Genomic DNA, 21,218 nt, shown 5'->3' on the forward strand with positions numbered 1-21,218 from the left:
TCAGATTTCTTAAATACCCATATAACTCTGTGAGCCTCAAGCTCTATGATGGAATATGACCATGTGGATTCAGAAAGTGTTCTACTAGCAAAACTAATTATCTTAGGTGTTGGTCCCCCATCATCTTCAGCGATCTGAAATAAGCATGATGCTAATCCTTGTGAAGACGCATGTGTACCCAAGCAAAAATCCTGTGACATTTCAGGGTGGTGTATGTTTGCATGTAGTGAGGCTTCCTTTATTTTGTCGAAGTCTGCTTGACATTGATCAGTCCATATCCATGGATTGTTTTTCCTCAAAATATTCAGCAATGTGTCACTGTTCAATAACTGATCTGGAAAGAATTTCCTAAAAAATGAAATCAAACCGATATATGCCTTGAGTTGTTTTTTATTCTGTGGCATTGGAAAATGTTTGATTGTGTCAAGTTTTCCTGGATCAGGTAGTATACCGAGTGGCGAAACAAGTTGACACAGGAATTTGACCTTTTCTTTACCAAACTCAGACTTCATTAAATTAGCTGTGACCCCATGTTCTGCAAATTGGTGTAATACCTGTGCCAAAAGCATCATATGTTCTTCGCATGTGGGAGTAGCTATTAACAGGTCATCAACATAGAGAGTGACTCGAGAGAAGAGCTCTGGTCCTGAAATTTTGTCCTATGTGGAAATGAAAATACCCACTCTCAAGTTAAAAATTCATAGCTCCTACCCCAACACACAAACATTATGTCCTTCCTGCTATCTTCATGTAATGCTATTTCCTGACACTACTGTAGGGCTTGGCAACAACTAAAACAGGGCTACAATACAGGTAATATGAGGGTTTAATGATCTTTCAATTTATCATCCTTTCAATTTCTTTCCTCATAGCTTCTCGTTTTGCCCAAGGAATTGGATATGAAGGAAAGCGGAATGTCTTGTATGGGTAAAAGTCCATTTTATACTTGTAACCCTTTATTACCCTGGTGCACCTTCTAAATACTTGCACATGCCGAAGTATTTCTTCCTGTAGGTCCCTCCTTCTGGTCCTGTGACAAACAAGCAGATTCACTTACCTTAGTTCGGACAGTCTCTGGGTTCATGTCTTCTTCACACAGCTGCTCATCCTTTTGTGTATCAAGGAACAGTAAGTTTGAATATGACAATTGTACTCTGATACCAGTACTCATTTCAGTGTATTTTCGGTTGTGCTGGTTTTGGTTAAATTGACTGATAAACTCTCCTCATTGATTACAAAGAAACATTTTCCTTCCCCTATGTCAATCTGTAGTTTGAGCTGTCTGAAGGTATCCATTCCAGTAAGACAGTTTACTACAAGTTTTTCCACTACCATACAAATACACTTTAGGGAACAATTGCTGATAGTAATTGATATTAATGCCTAAAGTTTAACTTCTTTTGGCTGGTTCCCACTGTAGTCAGAATACAACTATTCTGCACCGAAAAAGTTGGTATATGATGCCGTCTTAGTAGCTCATTAAACAGACCTTGTGATATTACATTTGTTGATCCACTGCTGTCAAGTACCTCAGGTACATCTAGATCACATATCTGGGCATTAATTACAGCTTGCACTGACTCCTCATTATCCTTGTCTAAATTGTTTACATCTTCCAGACACTGTTCTTCTTTCATATCTACCCCTTGGGCATATCTGAGAAAGTAATTATGAATAAATTGCATGCCCCCACCCTTTTATTGTGGTTATCGTGACCTGTTTGAGTTTTTGTGATTGGCTGGAGGCTTAGCCTCATCATTCAACTACCTGCAAGTTGTGGCATTGACCTTGTCGGTTCATGTCCTGTATTGCCCTGGAATTAAATTCTCCTTGACCTGGACCCCCACTGGATATATAATTGTTGTTGCATTGACTGCAATTGTTGAGTGGAGGACTGTTGGATGGCCTGTTGCGGTCAGTTCCTGCCAATTACTGTATTGGTTATCCCCACTGGCTGCGGGTGCATTGTGAACTTGTTGGCCGCCGCCCCTCTGTTCGGTATAAGCTGGCCTATTGTAATTCAGTTCGTGATTTCCTTTGAAACCTTACTTATGCTTTTGGTTTCCCCCGTTACCATAAATATTTCTTGTATTATTGCTGTTGCACAGGACACACAGGTGCCAATTGTGTTGGTTATTGTTACTATTGCCATTCTACTGTTAACTATTTTGTGGAGGCACACACTGCATATTAATGTTCTGTATTTGCAATGGCCCTTCTTCACACCTTAGGTTGAGTCAAGTATGGAAAAGAAATACTCTATATCATTTTCAGGTGTTGTGATCAGCTTTTCCCTGATGTGGGTGGGCTGGTAACTTTTCAGTATTTTCAATACCTCCAAATGGGAAGCTGGGTTTGTCCAGTATCTGATTTTGTTTAAGTATTTTTCAAAATACTCCCTCAGTCCCCCATGCTTACTACTGAATGATGATGGGTTGAAAACCTCTCAACGTAGCCTCTCTTGGACTGCTGTGGGCCAATATTTGTCCAAGAAAGCCTGTACAAATTGCTCATAGGTGCCTCTCACCCATATCTGTTGGCCACGGTAAAGCATTGCCCGTGTGTACTCCACGATGAACTGGATCTTCTGTGCTTCTGTCAGGTTGTGGGGTATGGTGTTTGTTCTCTTACCTTCTGTTTAAAAAATCGAAAATTGCCTATGATGAAGCAGACCCTCATCTGCTAATACAGTAGACAAACATGCAGTATTGTCTGTTGCCAGTGTGGGACTGTTCAGACGCAAATGATTACACTCTGGTTATGTTTGCACAACTGATATTGATATTGGCAGTTCGTGTTACATTTTGTGATTTTTTCCTTCTTCGTCTGAGGGCTGGTAGCAAATGGTTGATAAGTATCACCACTGTATATCCTGCCTGACTTGACCTGATTCCTTGTTGCTGCCATCTCTCTTGTGACATCCGCAACATTAATTAGACTGCTCTCCAGCTACTCTTCCCTTGTCTTTAAGCCTAGCTCAGTCCTAATAATCAATCTGTTTTTCCTGTTCTTTACTACCTCTTCAACTGCTTTGCGTTGTTCTTATGCTCTTGTACGACCTTCTGTGCAAGGATTGTACCCTTATCTAGCATTCCTAATTTTTCTCTATCCTTTAAATTCTTTACCTCCTTTTCAATTTTTTTTGGGCTTTCTTTACGAACTTAGTGCCTAGATCTAAATTACTCAGTTTTACCCACAGCTCCTGTACTTCTTCCAACAAATCTTTACATAAAGATTGCAACTCATTAACAGTACCTGTCATAGTTTCTAAATTTTTTCAAAATTTCTGACTGAGTCTCTTGCATCTGAGTCTGCACATCATTCATGACCTTTAGCTTACCTTTCATTTCCTCTTGTGCCTCATCTATAGATGACACTTTTTGATCTGGTTGGTTATCTCCTGACATACATCAGTGAATAATTCCATCTTTAATTTGTTCCCTATATCTGCAAATTCGCATGTTAAATTATTAGAAAGGGCAGTATATAGATTTTGATTTAGATTATCGAACTTCTGTGATAGGTCATTCTCAAAAACCATCAAATCTTTGCTTTTGTTCATTTTCCAAATCACGAAATTTTTCATCAATTTTCTTGGTTTGTTGTGTAGAAAAACTATGAAATAAATTCTTCATTAGGACATGAGGCCTTTGTATATGCCCTGCATTGATGATGCTTTAATGTCTTGTATACATACTGCTTTTTGTTCCGTCACATTTGAAACAAGTTCTCATGACGTGGAGAAACTGAAATTTACTGATTCCACACTAGCACATCTTTCACTGGCTTCATGCGAGAAAATGCTTCTTAGTGAGATTTGAAAGCTGGCCTCGTCTACCGTAAGTATGGTAGCATCATGAGGTAAGACATTCTTGTCATCTGCATAAATTGAATTTGTGTAATATTCCTGGCTGCTGTCGATATGATTGACATTTTTGGTGTCACTATCATTTGTTGTCACACTCTTTGTGATGACATTTTATATCTACACTATTGTCATTAATTGGCACAAGCCTTTCAACTGGTTCCATTTTGTAAATCTTTTTTAAAGTTATAAACATGAAATAAAATTGATTTTTAATCTTAAAACTGATTGGAAGAATTTTCTTTATCACTACATGATGCCAGTATTGCAGATTATGTTTGCCATTTACAATTTTTGTATCCACATTCTGAAAAAATCAAAATAATGTTAACCCAAATCTCTGTTGCCTTAAAAGAAAATGCTTCAAACTTAAGACAGGACAGGATAAGGTACTGATACTACTTTTGGTTAAGGCTTTGCCAGGTGTGATCATGTGAGATATAAGTTGGCGTTCTTTCCTGTCTTATAGGCAATCTTCTTAAATGTTGTTGGTAGAATTCTTCCGGTTAACCAGTTGTAATTTATGTGTACCGTATGGTGTTTGACCTTAGGTTTCTCTCGGCAGTATCCCAGTCATGAAATAAAGTAAATAAAAAAAAATTAGTAGAATAAATGTTACACAACATGTTTTATGTCATTCATTATGGTATCTGTCTAGTCTATCTGCCACCGTCTAGGAAATAGCCGCCAGTTCTACTGATTAAGTAATAATTTTATGAATAATGATTACGATGGAAATTTGCTGGTGCCACAATGGAGGTGAAACAATAGTGAGTTCACTCAGAAATGAGTGTTTCAGCTAATTTATGGACAACAACGCACACTCCAGACAGACTTTAACATATAATATTGGATTATGTTCTTAGAACCTTGACATTATTTACCTTCTCTTCTTCTTTGAAGACAATATTATGGCATCCGGCTTGCTCTGCTTAAACTTCTTGCTTCTCAGAAGTTTAACAGACACTGGTAACACAGATAGTTAGGATAGGTCAGGTGAAATAAGGAACTGTTAAGTGAAGTTGACTTCATACTGCAAGAATTAATATATTTCACATTATTAGTGAACTAAACTGAAACCCACGCTCTCTATCGTAGACAGAAAATTCAGACGATACAAGATCAATGAAACATCCGACTGAAGTTTTTACAAACATAAGAAAATTAGTGTTTTTTTTTGTCATTTCATGCTAGCTTCACAGGTTTGATTGCTGTGGGCATACTGCATTTTAATCTTTGCCATAAACTGATTAAGTGAATGAATGGATAAAAATAGATAGAAAAAATAAAACATGAACCCACATAGGTAAACCAGCATAAATTCCAATACAGAGGCCCACCAGAGGTTAGCGCTAATTCCAGGAGGGTGGTCTTAGTAATCATAGATGGTCTGGTGGTGGCTGGTACTTTTAGTGGTTGCGTACTGTTCTGTGTTGACTCGGCGCCTGGGATAGCCCTCACGTCTTGGTGGGTAACACCAGACTGATCCTGTTCTTGCTATATGGTAGGGCATTTGTACTCAATTGTAACTCACTTGCCGAGGTGCAGCTTTCCGTCACATACTTAAAACACGTCAGTGGTCCATGGGTGTGGTAAGAGGTTACTATTGCAGAGGCTGGATCATAGTTTTAACTGATTCGCCAATAACACAAGTGTGCTCCTTGCCTTGATGTAGCAACTGTCGGATGTTGCAGTGACGTTATGACTTCCTTTGTGCCTGCTGCCATCTTGTGTCCACTATGGCAGTACTGCTATTTTCCCTGGCAGCGCCCAAAATTTATTGGCGGTGCTACATTACAAAAGCACGAAATATTTGGGAGCACCTTTTTGGGTACGCTTGGCATGAAGACAGAATTATACTGTTTTATAAAGTCTTTGTTTGATTCCTTTTGTGTTATTGCAGCACAATCTATGCATTAGAATAATCTTCGTATCGAAAAATGTGTGATGGCATCTATCCAAAGAGCTCTAGGTTGACATCTAAAGGCTTTAGAACAATCACGTTGCCTTGCATAAGCACAGAAGCTTGTGAACTACCACTGTGCACCCAGTGGAACTCCCTGGTGATGTGATATACTTGTATTGTGAAGAAATTGCTACAGCCCCAAACTATAATGTCATTGATCATACACTAGTCGAACATTTGTTAGTCAGCTGTACAACAGCGATTAGATTATAAGGGACTTGAACAAGGGAGCACCTTACATTTCGTGATACAGTGGTCGTGCGTATTTTAACCAAGAATTGGGATGAATGTCCTCCTTGGTTTTAGGGAGGTTTAAAAGGCCTTGAAGCTTGGCAGAGTCAAGAAATTTTGTACTTCAGGTTATATTATTACAGCATATTTTATCAATTACAGGCCAGCACCACCATTTTAAATCCATTTATGGCAATAGGTCCAAGTAAGGACAGGCAGTCAGTCGGCTGTTTAGCTGTTCGCTGGCAGTGCCACCTTCTAAATGAATTAACACTGTTCAGTGCAGTACTGACTCTGATTTTAAGGATGCAGGAGTGAGAGAGATGTAAACAAGACAAAAATTTTCTCATCTGTAGGATACCAGGGAACATGGAAATCGATGGGATTGTGCACCCTAGGGAGCGGCCAGACTTCGTGAAGGAATCTTTGTGATGCAGTGCACCACCCATTGCATACTATTACTTCACAGAACAGGAAAATGACCCTTGGTCAATGGGAGTGTGTGCCTATGGAGATACAGAAGTAGTAGTTTGGGCCAATAGAAGGGATCTGAAAAGTTACTGTGAATGTCATTACAGTCACGTTGATGGAGAGAGACCACACAATATGCCTAAGAATAGGCCCCTACCATACACTGAAGTTACCAAAGTCAACGGGTAGCGATATGCACATATACTGTTGGTGGTAGTACACAAGGAACAAAAGGGCAGAGCATTGGTGGAGCAGTCATTTTTACTTGGTTTATTCATGTGAATAGGCTTCCAACTTGACTATGAGCACACAACGGGAATTAACAGACTTTAAAGATGGAATGGCAATTGGAACTACATGCATGGGACATTTCTTTTAGGAAATCATTAGGAAATTCAATATTCTCAGATCCACAGTGTCGAGTGTGCTGAGGTTACCAAATTTCAGGCATTGCCTATCATCGTGGACAATGCAATGGATGACAGCCCACACTTAACGACTGACAGCAGGGGCATTTGCATAGAGCTGTCAGTGCTAACAGTCAAGCAACACTGCATGAAATATCCAGAGGAATCAATGTGGGATATATTATGAATGTAGCCATTAGGACAATGTGGCAAAAGTTGGCAGCATGCTGTGACAGCAGATGGCCAATGCAAGTGCCTTTGCTAATAGCATGACATCACCTGCAGTGTGTTTCCTGGGCTTGTGGCTATATCAGTTTGATACCAGATAGGTGGAAAGCCATTGTCTGGTCAAATGAGTCCCGATTTCAGTTGGTAGGAGCTGATGATAGGGTTTGAGTGTGACACAGACCCCACGAATCCATGTACGCAAGTTGTCAACAAGGCATTGTGTAAGCTGGTGGTGGCTTCATGATGGTGTGGGCTGTGATTACATGGAATGAACTGGAACCTCTGGTCCAATTGAACAGATCATTGACTGGAAATAGGTATGTGCGGCTACTTGGAGACCATTTGCAGCCATTCATGGACTTCAGTTTTCTCAGACAATGATGAAATTGTCACCTGGTCACAATTGCTTGCAATTGGTTTGAAGAACACTCTGGACAGTTCAAGCGAATCATTTGGCCACACAGATCACCTGACATGAATCCAATCAAACATTTAGAGGACATAATCAAGAGGTCAGTATGTACACAAAGTCCTGCACCTGCACACCTTCACAGTTATAGTCGGCTATAGAGCCAGTGTGGCTCAATATTTCTGTTGGGGACTTATGACTTGTTGAGCCCATGCCACATTAAGTTGCTGCACTGCACTGGGCAAAAGGAGGTCTGTCACAACATCAGGAGGTATTCCATGATTTTTCTCACATCAGTATGTAGTAAGTATCCTTTTTTCCCCGTTTGGAGATGGCTTGTAATACAACTTAGAGAAGTAATATCCTTGAACAGCTCCATATTTACCATTTTGAGGGACATCTTCCCATCTTGATATGGCCTTACTTCCACCCATGTTATGTTAAATACAAAGTTTCGTAATTAGCGGGTATCAGAAAACTGTGTTCTCCATTGGTGTATTGAATGAAAAACACTGTCTTTATCACTTTTTTTTTTTTTTAACGATGACCAATTCCAATCTGACTAGCGATCATCTTCAAGGCTAAAGTGGAAAGAGGAATTGAGGGGTGACAAAATAAAAAATTATCTCAGTGTAATCTGTAAATAATACCTTAAATGAGACTATAAATAATATTAAAACATTTTGAACTTATTTGTGCCTGATGCTGCAAGGTGTAGTTTGATGTTAGTAGTGAAAATGATATGAAATTAATGCACTGGCCATTGACTTGTGCACAAGTCACATGACTGACTATGCATTTTCCCCATTGCAGCCTCTATATTTTTTTGCCAGACCTTACCTATTTTTTTGTATTATTACACCTCTTTTTTCCTTTATCAAGCATTGATCTAAAGGTGCTCTGCCAGACAGAGGGACACAAGTCGTCATTAAAAAAAGATAATAATATAGTTGGCATTTTTCATTAATTAAATATTAAGTTGATGATGTCCCATCCAGATTGTTTAATCTAAGAGAATAGTGTCCCTCAGTGTTGTGTTTTAAGCATGACCTTGCTTAATAATTATTATACACTAATGACCAAAACTTCAGCATAATCTTGAAAACACGGACAGGAAAATGAAAATATGAGCAGTCACCAGACATCACCATAAATATTTACCTACAGCCCTACTTGTTCACACTGTGTAGGAAAGGAGTACACTGGAATGACAGAAGTCGTGGGATATTGATAAGCACATATACTGGTGGCGATATGGCGATAGTATCGCATATGCAAAGTATAAAATGGCGGTACACTGATGGAGGTGTCATTTGTCCTCAGTTACTTCAAGTGGTAAGCCTTCTTATGTGATTATGGTTGTACGACGTGAATTAACAGACTCTGAACATGGATGGTAATTGGAACTAGAGACATGAGACTTTTCTTTTCGGAAATTGTTAGGAAATCCAATGTGAATAGTGGTGTAACTGGAAGATAAACAAAAACATTACTACAGACCACTCTTGTCTCAGTCTTGTTTGCTCGTTTATTGTGAGCAGAGTATAGCCTCTTGGTGAAGCTGGCAACATAATGGCATAAAGATGCCATTCTGGACCCTGTGTTGCAGGATAGGATACTTGGCTACCTGAAAGCAGATCAGAGAGAGATAAAAGTCTCATTATCTTTGGATGTGCCACAAATTGTCATTTTGAGACTTTGTCGATGATTTCAAGACACAGGAGATGTTAGTTATAGGCCAGTACAAGTCGCACAAGAATAACCACTCCACAGCAGGACCGATATCTGGCCATAACGGCCTGACGATATTGGAGTAGACCAGCAAGACTAGCTGCAGAGCTTGCAGTTGCCTCAGGAGTTGCTGTTTCCTGGCAAACTGTGTATCGGTGGCTCACTACTGCAAGGCTGTTTGCCAGAAGTCTGGCTATGTGTATCCTGCTCACTCCAGTGCAGGCTGCTCATGTGTTTTGTGGAGTCAGCAACATCAAATTGTGTCCACGAATGAATGGAGGAATGTGCTCCTATGAATCCCACCTTAGTTTGCAAAAGATTCTCATTGTAAATTACTCTGGAGATAACCTGATTGCCAATAAAACTCCAGGAACACTGTGGAAAGGGACCAGTTTGGTGGTGATGGCGAAATGGTGGGAGGGGGGGGGGGGGGGGCACGATGTTGAATGGCTGTACGAACCTGCACATCTTCGTAAGTGGTCGGAGGAATACTGTAAACCCTCAGAGGTAAACAGATGATGCACAGTTACTACATGTTCACCTTTTCAGAGCCGAACTTGGTCCAAACTTCATCTTATGATAACACCTGTCTGGATAGAACTGCTCTGGTGGAAGATTTTCTTGAAGATGAAAATGCTCGTTGCATGGGTTGGCCAGCAAGGGTTCCAGATCTGAATCCTATTGAACATGCCTGGGATGCATTAGGGAAGTGAAATGTATCCCTTCAGCCTCCACCAAGGACACGTCCAGAGTTGTGGCTGTTACGGGTAACCATATTCCCTGTTAACAGCTTCTTTTGTTGTGGAAGAGATTTTCCAGTTGTGTTATTTTCCTGCAAATGTGTAGCTTACCTATAAGAAGTTTTCTGCATTATCTTTAGGGCACTATTGTATGCCAAATGTCTAGTAATGAAGCTGTGGCTTGTTCATTAATTCTTCCGACATTCTGATAAGGCAATATGTCCTCTTTTCATGACTATGCTTAACTTTTGGACACTAGTGTAGCTTAACAATCACAGTAAGAGAGCCTGTGGAGGGCTCCTTATTTGTGGGTGATATCTCAGTTTGTTGTTTTATTTATAACTTGCAGCATTAAGGCCCCTATTGCACTGTAAAATAACTTTACCCAATATCTTTTATAGAATATATAATCTTTCATGGTTTATGGGGTGCCTTCATAATATCTTTTATGAATGTTAGTGTGTTATCCTAGCTTTTAAAAAATATTTGTCAAAACAACAATAGTCAAACATTTTTTTTACTGAAAAAGTATTTCTGTTCATTTTAATGATTTATATCAAATTTTGAACCCTCCTGAAATTGAATAAGGGACACCATTTTAAATTTTAATGTTTCTGAACCCCATTTTATTTATATATTTATTTTCTAAATGAATTTATCTAGTTGTCACATCTGAGGGATCTGAAAGCACAGATCTCACTACATTAAACATTTTAAAGCGCATCAGTCACGACATGATGTGCAGACAGAAATCATCTGCTATATGCTGGTATTGGAAATATTTATTGGCTGAGAGCATCAGTGAAAACATTACTTTTCACTTTTAAGTTTGCTTCAGTCAATGCTCACAAAATTATTTAGCAATTATACCAGTTTTGACTGTCTAGTCATTATCAGTACCCAGACAATATTTACAGACTTTTGATAATGACTGGATAGTCAAAAATGGTATAACCAATAATAATTTTTGGATCAGTGACTGAAATAAACTTTATAGTCATTCGCTTCAGTTTCATCAAGTCTTGGTTGATAATGCTTGCCTGATGTATGCATTTGTTAGGCCATTTTATCTGGAGGGCCACAATAGTGTTCTTTATGAGGATATTAGGTCGACCTCAGGGACCTGCCGCATTCCTAACATTTGTGCAGAAGCTGGTGAATCGCCACTTTCTATCTGGCAGCAGCTCCTGTAACATGTAGCTGTAAGCCCAGTGCTGTTCACACCTATTTACTCACAATCAGTCATGCTCATACAGTTCCAATAAACTATTAATTGCATATTAATTTGTGTGATTTCATAGCAGTGTCAGGTGTTTGGAGAAAAACTGAGTAAGTGAACAAGGTATGAACTGCAAACAATTATACTAATGTGTATCATACAGGTTCTATCTCTGAAAATGTTCAAGATAGACTATGCCATCAGAACTTCTTTGCTTCAAATGAACATTTTTGCTGCTTTCCAGAATACCAAAATCTACTCCTTATTAAAATGCCACCCATAATAGTGAGAGTAGCGAAGCACTTTAATTACTACTGACACTGAGCAAGAAAAATATACGGTATCTCAAGTTCTGTCTGTAGTTGGAAAGTGGTAATAGTGAATTCTCAGTCATACCATCAGAGCAACTTAATAATTTGAGCCTTCACCATTCACAAGTATGAAGACAAGTGAAACTAGAAAAATTCAGTCACAGTTAATGAAAGTTCACATAGTAATTTAGCTGTTCAATATGATGAGATACTCAACTTTGATATCCTTGGGGGTTGTTGCTTCAGAAAGTCATAAATCCTTGCATTACTGTAGTAGCAAATTTGAAATAAAACACGAAGTCTAATATTTTTATTGTCATGTATTGTGACTGATAACCAAGTACATAGGTGTAATATGCATTGGCCGTCTGACAGCCTCTGAAAGACTCTCACACAAACCACTTCCAAAAGACAAAAATCCAGGCAGGCAGACCCTATGGCTCATGTGTCGCTTCATTTTATATAAAACAAAACAAGTGAATATGTTATCGAATTTGAGATTTACAAAATAACAATTACAAGTCATGAGATAATTTTGGTTACATGTCTCAAACAACAGGCCACAGGTTGCCTGCCCTACATGTTCTAATATTCTATTTGGAAATGTTTACTTAATTTCACATATAATTTCAGTGAATTTACTGCACAACAATTTAAATTATATTTTAGTTAATTATAAACAAATTACTTTGAATGAAATATTACTAACAGTACTTTGGTTTGCTCTCAAGTAGAGCTATCATTTTAGATGATAATAATGAATGAACATTGTAGCTTTTCAGAAATAGGGGAGAGGTAAGTTTTCAAGAATATGGGGTGCAACATGATTGGACAGTTCACATCAAGAAATTTCAAAGTTGAATAAATATTAAGCAGATTATCCACTTTAGCTGCTAATATAAATCAGGTAGTCTATTAATGTGAAATTTAACCCGAGGTAATAAATTCACCTGTACTAATTTATTAAAGGGCAGTTTGTTACTGTAACTGGGTATAGACATAACAGTATAAAGTCCAGAAAGTTGAAAATTCAAGCCAAAATGACCTCTTTTGAGGATGTTGACATGAGGAAGGAATTTCACATAGGGATGGGAAAGTAGTCCCATTTCATTTACACTCATAATAATAAAATCTGATGGCTGAGGAAAAGTCAAGTTGCATGCTTATGTTTGTTTTGAGGAGAGTAACTGAGGAACAGTCCAAATGCTACAACCTGCAGCTGAAAAATTACAAATGAAAAGATTGAAGGAAAATGGTTGTAGTTATGACACTTAACAATGATGTACTAGGCACTGTTCTGATCACTGATAAATCACAGGTATTGTTCAGCCTAAGATTTGTGGGACCATCTGTTTATATTAGTGGAACTAGTGCAAGTTTAAAGATTCACAGGAACATTCTGTAAGTAATCTGTCATTTAAATACTCATCAAATATAGGAGGAATAATTCCTTTGGTGTTTTGTTTGGAAATCGTTTTTTTAAGTGTGTGTTCACATATTTAATGTTCCACTCCCTCTGTTGAATAAGTTCTCTGTTGCTTGATTTTTAAATGACTGACCCTGAGACGGAAAAACTATTTGCTATGCAATGGGACTCGGGGCAAGTAAGGCTAGCAACCTGCTTCCCTGGTACTTTAAATATGATGCTGGCAACAATCAGAGCAAAAAGCCTCGGACCTTTGGAGGTGACGGAGTCCCACCTCTAACTGACAAACCAGGGACTCCTAAGATATGACTTGGCAATGTTAGCACTGTATAGGGGATCATGGAGGAATTTTATAAGGGGGGCTATGCTGAAAGGTATAATCAGTCTTAAATGATGATGATGATGAAATGGAATATTTTGTAAATTTTACAATGATCAATTAGTGGAAAATCGTATGGTATGCCTATATTTGGATTACTGTATATGAAGTTGATTTGGTTACAGTGGTCATTATTTTTTATCTAATGGGTAGCAAAATGTACTCTTATGAATTTTTGATGTTGAAATGTGATTCTCTTTTTTTTCCAGTCATACCTGTACCGGAAGGAGACTAGCGATGATGCAAATGTACCTCATAATATAATAGGAAGAACAAGACGCAGGAGGTCAGGTCATGCCATTTTTGTTACATATGACATCACTAAGGTACCAAAGAGACCTCGTGAAGTTGCTGTGAAATGCTTACAACTCAAATTCTTAACAGGAGAACATTACAGAAAAATGCAAGAGGTACATTTATACTTGCAATACAGCCCTTATCTTTTTTTTCCTTTCGGCTTCTGAGAAAATATCTGGAAGATGAACACCACAGTCAGCTACTCAGTAAGTGGCAGTGTGTGTATATTTACAGTGTGGGATTGGAATCAGGCATAAATTACACATTCATTACAAAGGTGAAGAAGATCTGAAGTTTTAAACTCTTAAACTCAATTCTTGGAAATTAGTTTGAACTAAGCTTGTGGACACTTGTATTATGTATTTAGAGAGCACCGAGGTGTTGATCGGCCAGTATGCCAGCTGGTATAAGACATTGCGTGCTGAGATATTTGGTAATATATTGGAGAATATTGGGTCAAAGATGTTCAGCTGTAAAAGTTTGAAATTTAAGATTTTCAATATCATTATTTTTCCTAGATTATATATACTTACTCCCCAATTTATTAAATGTCTGATGATACGAGAACTTGTAGAAGTTTTGTGGATTACAACTCTGGAATGGTTCTGTGTCAGTTGCTTTAAGAAGATGCTTTGTGTGTGTCACTGCTCCATTTGTGAATATACCTTTCTTGAATGTCACTGAGCTTCATCCCTCGTCATTGTCTAAAAACTGAATGGCTCTCTCAAGCTGTGTGGTGATTTTAAGGCTATGAATGACAAGTTGATTGTAGATCCATTTTCAATGCCACCACCAGAGTACCTGTTCTCCAGGATTCAAAAAGGAGACTGTTATATGAAGGTTCTGACCATCCCCATCCTCTTGTTGCCCTGTGTTGAACTTAATGATGTTTGGAGTAAGTTAGGAATTTGGATGGCTAGTCACATTTTCACAGTACTTGGCACATTGAAATAATGACACTCTGCAGTGACTGATAGGGACAGTCAAATTTTAATAACCAGTTCTGTTGGTAATAAAAATCTCACCCTTTTTTTGTGTTCTTTGTTGTATGTTGATGGCTCGTTGTTCTCTTCCTTTCTGTGGTTCATCTTTCTATAATTATTTAGAGAATGATCATGTTACTACTGCAATAACAGTGTGAAATCTGGTTGACTTTCTGCAGAACTATACATATATTTCCAGTCATTTCACTTCACCGTACAAATCAATAAAACACACACAACTTGTTCTCCATCCTCACACTTCAGACTCAACAATACAACCAGCTGTACAAAAGAACAAAGATTTTCCTCTACAACATGTAGCAAAGAAATTACTATCATATATCACTCTATTTATGCAAAATATTCTTTAGGACATACTTTTCATAAATAAAATACAATTAATTGTCTATCATTTATCAGAGAGAGAGAGAGAGAGAGAGAGAGAGAGAGAGAGAGAGAGAGAGAAAAGCACGAATATGAGAGAAATTTTGATACGAAATAATAAAACTGGTTATCCCAACACCTTTTGGGGTATACAAATTAATATTCAGTGGTGCTTCATTATATGATATACAACATTTTGACTCCCTTAGCATCACCACTTCATTCAGATGAGGTCAAAAACAAAGTTCTGTTTTACTGATTTCATTTCTTGCAAATTTTTCAATAAGAAATGCAAAGTCTAACTTTTTACCTGTTGATCGCTCTCAAATTATTACCAAATATTATGTAACATATTATGTAACATATATGGGATGGGCAAAATATGGTACATATAACAGTAATTATATTGTATTTAGCATGACAGTAGAACTTGAATTTCAAGAGAATGTCTGTATACCAATATTTATAAATCTGTCTTTAAAAGGTGAAATATCATTGATCAGTAGTGTCCTGTGATCAAAAGAAAACATATTATTTGAAGTTTTTATGAAGAAAATGTAGCAAAGTGCTTTAGATCAGAGGAGAGAATTAATGTATTTAGTTAGGAACTATCCTATTTCTCATAACAACAATGAAGTGTCTTTGCAACAACTTTTTATACTGTCTTACTTTTTATACTGTCTTACTTATTATACTGTCTTACTTCTGAACTCTCAGCATATAAAAATACGCTATAACAAACATTATTTCTTGCTCTGTTTTGCAAGACCCTTAAAAGAAAAATTTAAGAGCACAGGGGGAACAGAACCCCGATAGTTAGAATAGAGTGCACCAGAAATTAAGAATGGATACACCAACTAGGGAAGGCACCACTCACCATGTGGTGTGCCTATCAAAGTCAGCAGACCCCCTACCTATTCCATGTGCAAAATTATCAGTTTTATCACTCATTTAGTCCTTTACTCTTTGATTGTTACAAACCTTTCACATTTATTAATTTTCATGTCACATAATTGATTATACACTAACATATGAAAAATTACTTTTCAGCTCTCTTGACTTATGTTGCAGGATGAGATAACTAGCTCATTCTTACCATGTTTTCTTGAAAACTGAATTATTTTCTTATTTATGTAAAAATATTCCCTATAAATTACGCCAAAAATGTCAACAACACTGAAATCTGCTTTAAAGTGCTGTTCGTTAACTATTTGTCACTATTAAATTTAAAATTCTTCTTACACATCTACATAAAGTACACGGATTCAATGGGACAACATGTAAAATTCAAGACATATACAAAATAATATCAAACAAAAAAATCTATAATAGTAAACACACGTAAATTATATATAGAACAAGAAATTTCAGTTGTTTTGTAAGAAATGATTTGATGCCTTCCACACACATTCCCAAAACTAGTACACAAAAAATGTCTGAGTTTCATTGGATAACAAATAATTCTATACACCAAAAGGAGATGCTCTAATGGTCATTTTTCAGCTTCCAGAGTCTTTTTTACCCTAATAACATGACTAAAAAAACATAGAAATGACACAAGTACTAATTTGTTATATACCACAAAGAAAGTTATATTAAGAACTGAATAAATGTTCAGGAATTAATTGAGTCTTTCACTTAAAGCTCACTCTAAACATTGACAAATAACACTGTGAAAAAGTAAACTAATTACTTCTCATGAAAGAACGTAATAAAAAATACAAATCAAGACTTATTTACAGTATGCAGAAGAGTAACACAACACAAGCAAAAATAGTAAGTTACCACATTTCAATTGTTTGCACAAAAGGTATGAAAAAATGTAGCTACAAAGTTCTTTGTTTATGATAGAAAACATTTTGTTTCTACGACGTTCCAGTAAGAGTCTTTTTCATTAGTTATCTCTACCTTTTTGTGTGTATGGTTTCAATGAGGCAACATTTTTAGCTCAAGAAGCTTTTTTGATTTAGGACAAATCAATCGTTAGGCATTGGGATGTGGGTTCTCAGTGACCTCAAATGGACCAATATAGATACCAGAAAAGTTTTTTAACTGAAATGTTAACATTTTAGATTTCTCATGTGATTCAACAAGAATATAGTCTCCAATGTTGAACTTACTAATTTTGATCTTATTATTTTGTCTTTTCTTTTGTATCTCTCCCCACTTTTTCATGGTTCTCTCACAACTCCCTCCCCTTCTCGAGCAGACATGACAGCACATGGTGTACAATCTATTAATTTAGAGATAACATTTGCTAGTTTATTGTGATACATAACTTCAAAATGTGAAAATCCTGTAGAACTGTGTAGCAAACTATTTGGTACATCTTCAAAATTACTGATGTATTCATACCATGTAGGGTGTTTGTGGCTACAACGTAAATGATTAATTTCATGCTTATATCTCTCTGCTGAATTGGATAAAGCATTATAAACTGAAATAATGACTTCCAACACTTAGGTAGAAACTGTGATCCATTGTCTGACAGGATTAATTCAGGTTTTCCTATATTTTTGACGTAACCTTTTTCAATTTTGCCAATAACCTCCTTACTTGTAGCTTTTCTGACAGGATATAATTTTATAAATTTGGAGAAAACATCAACCGTAGCAAAAATATAACAATAACCACTTTTACTTTTTGGTAAACTCCCATAAAAATCCACAGCAGTTAAATCCATAGGTTTCTCAGGTGAAATGTAGTAGGTGAATATGGATTGGGGGTAAGAAATGAAAGAGGAAGCCGCCTGGTAGAATTTTGCACAGAGCACAACTTAATCCTAGCTAACACTTGGTTCAAGAATCATAAAACAAGGTTGTATACAAGGAAGAAGCGTGGAGATACTGACAGATTTCAGATAGATTATATAATGGTAAGACAGAGATTTAGGAACCAGGTTTTAATTATAATGCATTTCCAGGGGCAGATGTGGACTCTGACCACAATCTATTGGTTATGACCTGTAGATTAAAACTGAAGAAACTGCAAAAAAGTGGGAATTTAAGGAGATGGGACCTGGATAAACTGACTAAACCAGAGGTTGTACAGAGTTTCAGGAGAGCGTAAGGGAACAAATAGCAGGAATGGGGGAAAGAAATACAGTAGAAGAAGAGTGGGTAGCTTTGAGGGACGAAGTAGTGAAGGCAGCAGAGGATCAAGTAGGTAAAAAGACAAGGGCTAGTAGAAATCCTTGGGTAACAGAAGAGATACTGAATTTAATTGATGAAAGTAGAAAATATAAAAATGCAATAAATGAAGCAGGCAAAAAGGAATACAAACGTCTCAAAAATGAGTTCGACAGGAAGTGCAAAATAGCTAAGCAGGGATGGCTAGAGGATAAATGTAAGGATGTAGAGGCTTATCTCACTCGGGGTAAGATAGATACTGCCTACAGGAAAATTAAAGAGACCTTTGGAGAAAAGAGAACCACTTGTATGAATATCAAGAGCTCAGATGGAAACCCAGTTCTGAGCAAAGAAGGGAAAGCAGAAAGGTGGAAGGAGTATATAGAGGGTCTATACAAGGGCGATGTACTTGAGGACAATATTATGGAAATGGAAGAGGATATAGATGAAGATGAAATGGGAGATATGATACTGCGTGAAGAATTTGACAGAGCACTGAAAGACCAGAGTCGCAACAAGGCCCCGGGAGTAGACAACATTCCATTAGAACTACTGACGGCCTTGGGAGAGCCAGTCCTGACAAAACTCGACCATCTGGTGAGCAAGATGTATGAGACAGGCGAAATACCCTCAGACTTCAAGAAGAATATAAAATTCCAATCCCAAAGAAAGCAGGTGTTGACAGATGTGAAAATTACCGAACTATCAGTTTAATAAGTCACGGCTACAAAATACTAACACGAATGCTTTTCAGACGAATGGAAAAACTAGTAGAAGCCGACCTTGGGGAAGATAAGTTTGGATTCTGTAGAAATATTGGAACACGTGAGGCAATACTGACCCTATGGCTTATCTTAGAAGCTAGATTAAGGAAAGGCAAACCTATGTTTCTAGCATTTGTAGACTTAGAGAAAGCTTTTGACAATGTTGACTGGAATACTCTCTTTCAAATTCTAAAGGTGGCAGGGGTAAAATATAGGGAGCGAAAGGCTATTTACTATTTGTATAGAAACCAAATGGCAGTTATAAGAGTCGAGGGGCATGAAAGGGAAGCAGTGGTTGGGAAGGGAGTGAGACAGGGTTGTCGCCTCTCCCCGATGTTATTCAATGTGTATATTGAGCAAGCAGTGAAGGAAACAAAAGAAAAATTCAGAGTAGGTATTAAAATCCATGGAGAAGAACTAAAAACTTTGAGGTTCGCCGATGACATTGTAATTCTGTCAGAGATAGCAAAGGACTTGGAAGAGCAGTTGAACGGAATGGATAGTGTCTTGAAGGGAGGATATAAGATGAACATCAACAAAAGCAAAACGAGGATAATGGAATGTAGTCGAATTAAGTCGGGTGATGTTGAGGGTATTAGATTAGGAAATGAGACACTTAAAGTAGAAAAGGAGTTTTGCTATTTGGGGAGCAAAATAACTGATGATGGTCAAAGTAGAGAGGATATAAAATGTAGACTGGCAATGGGAAGGAAAGCGTTTCTGAAGAAGAGAAATTTCTTAACATCGAGTATAGATTTAAGTGTCAGGAAGTCGTTTCTGAAAGTATTTGTATGTAGTGTAGCCATGTATGGAAGTGAAACACGGACAATAAATAGTTTAGACCAGAAGAGAATAGAAGCTTTCGAAATGTGGTGCTACAGAATAATGCTGAAGATTAGATGGGTAGATCACATAACTAATGAAGAGGTATTGAATAGAATTTGTGGCACAACTTGACTAGAAGAAGGGATCGGTTTGTAGGACATGTTCTGAGGCATCAAGGGTCACCCATTTAGTATTGGAGGGCAGCGTGGAGGGTAAAAAACGTAGAGGGAGACCAATACATGATTACACCAAGCAGATTCAGAAGGATGTAGGTTGCAGTAGGTACTGGGAGATGAAGAAGCTTGCACAGGATAGAGTAGCATGGAGAGCTGCATCAAACCAGTCTCAGGGCTGAAGACCACAACAACAACAACATATTTTGCATTTCCTCTTGACAGGTGCTGTTATTTACCTTGACTCTCTGACACCTGTCAAATATATATATATCTAAAAACACAGATGATGTGACTTACCGAACGAAAGTGCTGGCAGGTTGATAGACACACAAACATACACACGAAATTCAAGCTTTCGCAACAAACTGTTGCCTCATCAGGAAAGAGGGAAGGAGAGGGAAAGACGAAAGGATGTGGGTTTTAAGGGAGAGGGTAAGGAGTCATTCCAATCCCGGGAGCGGAAAGACTTACCTTAGGGGGAAAAAAGGACAGGTATACACACACACACACACACACACACACACACACACACACACACACACACACACACACACACACACACATCCACACATATACAGACACAAGCAGACATTTGTAAAGGCAAAGAGTTTGGGCAGAGATGTCAGTCGAGGCGAAGTACAGAGGCAAAGATGATGTTGAATGACAGGTGAGGTATGAGCGGGGCAACTTGAAATTAGCGGAGGTTGAGGCCTGGTGGGTAACGGGAAGAGAGGATATACTGAAGGGCAAGTTCCCATCTCCGGAGTTCTGACAGGTTGGTATTAGTGGGGAGTATCCACATAACCCGGACGGTGTAACACTGTGCCAAGATGTGCTGGCTGTGCACCAAGGCATGTTTAGCCACAGGGTGATCCTCATTACCAACAAACACTGTCTGCCTGTGTCCATTCATGCGAATGGACAGTTTGTTGCTGGTCATTCCGACACAGAAAGCTTCACAGTGTAGGCAGGTCAGTTGGTAAATCACGTGGGTGCTTTCACACGTGGCTCTGCCCTTGATTGTGTACACCTTCCGGGTTACAGGAGTAGGTGGTGGTGGGAGGGTGCATGGGACAGGTTTTACACTGGGGGTGGTTACAAGGGTAGGAGCCAGAGGGCAGGGAAGGTGGTTTGGGGATTTCATGGGGATGAACCAAGAGGTTACAAAGGTTAGGTGGATGGCGGAAAGACACTCTTGGTGGAGTGGGGAGGATTTCATGAAGGATGGATCTCATTTCAGGGCAGGATTTGAGGAAGTCGTATCCCTGCTGGAGAGCC

At 38.1% G+C, this 21,218-nt stretch overlaps 1 protein-coding gene across 2 annotated transcripts in view; it reads left to right on the plus strand.

Moving 5' to 3' along the window:
- LOC124798388 (general transcription factor 3C polypeptide 5) overlaps positions 1-21,218 on the plus strand; it is a 79,973-nt gene that overhangs the window by 24,292 nt on the left and 34,463 nt on the right. For both annotated transcript variants that reach the window (XM_047261763.1, XM_047261762.1), the window contains one exon: positions 13,593-13,793. In XM_047261763.1, the coding sequence (XP_047117719.1) occupies positions 13,593-13,793 (201 nt within the window). The remainder of the gene's footprint in view (positions 1-13,592; positions 13,794-21,218) is intronic.

Source organism: Schistocerca piceifrons, chromosome 5 (genome assembly GCF_021461385.2).
Source record: "Schistocerca piceifrons isolate TAMUIC-IGC-003096 chromosome 5, iqSchPice1.1, whole genome shotgun sequence".
Lineage (NCBI taxonomy): Eukaryota > Metazoa > Arthropoda > Insecta > Orthoptera > Acrididae > Schistocerca > Schistocerca piceifrons.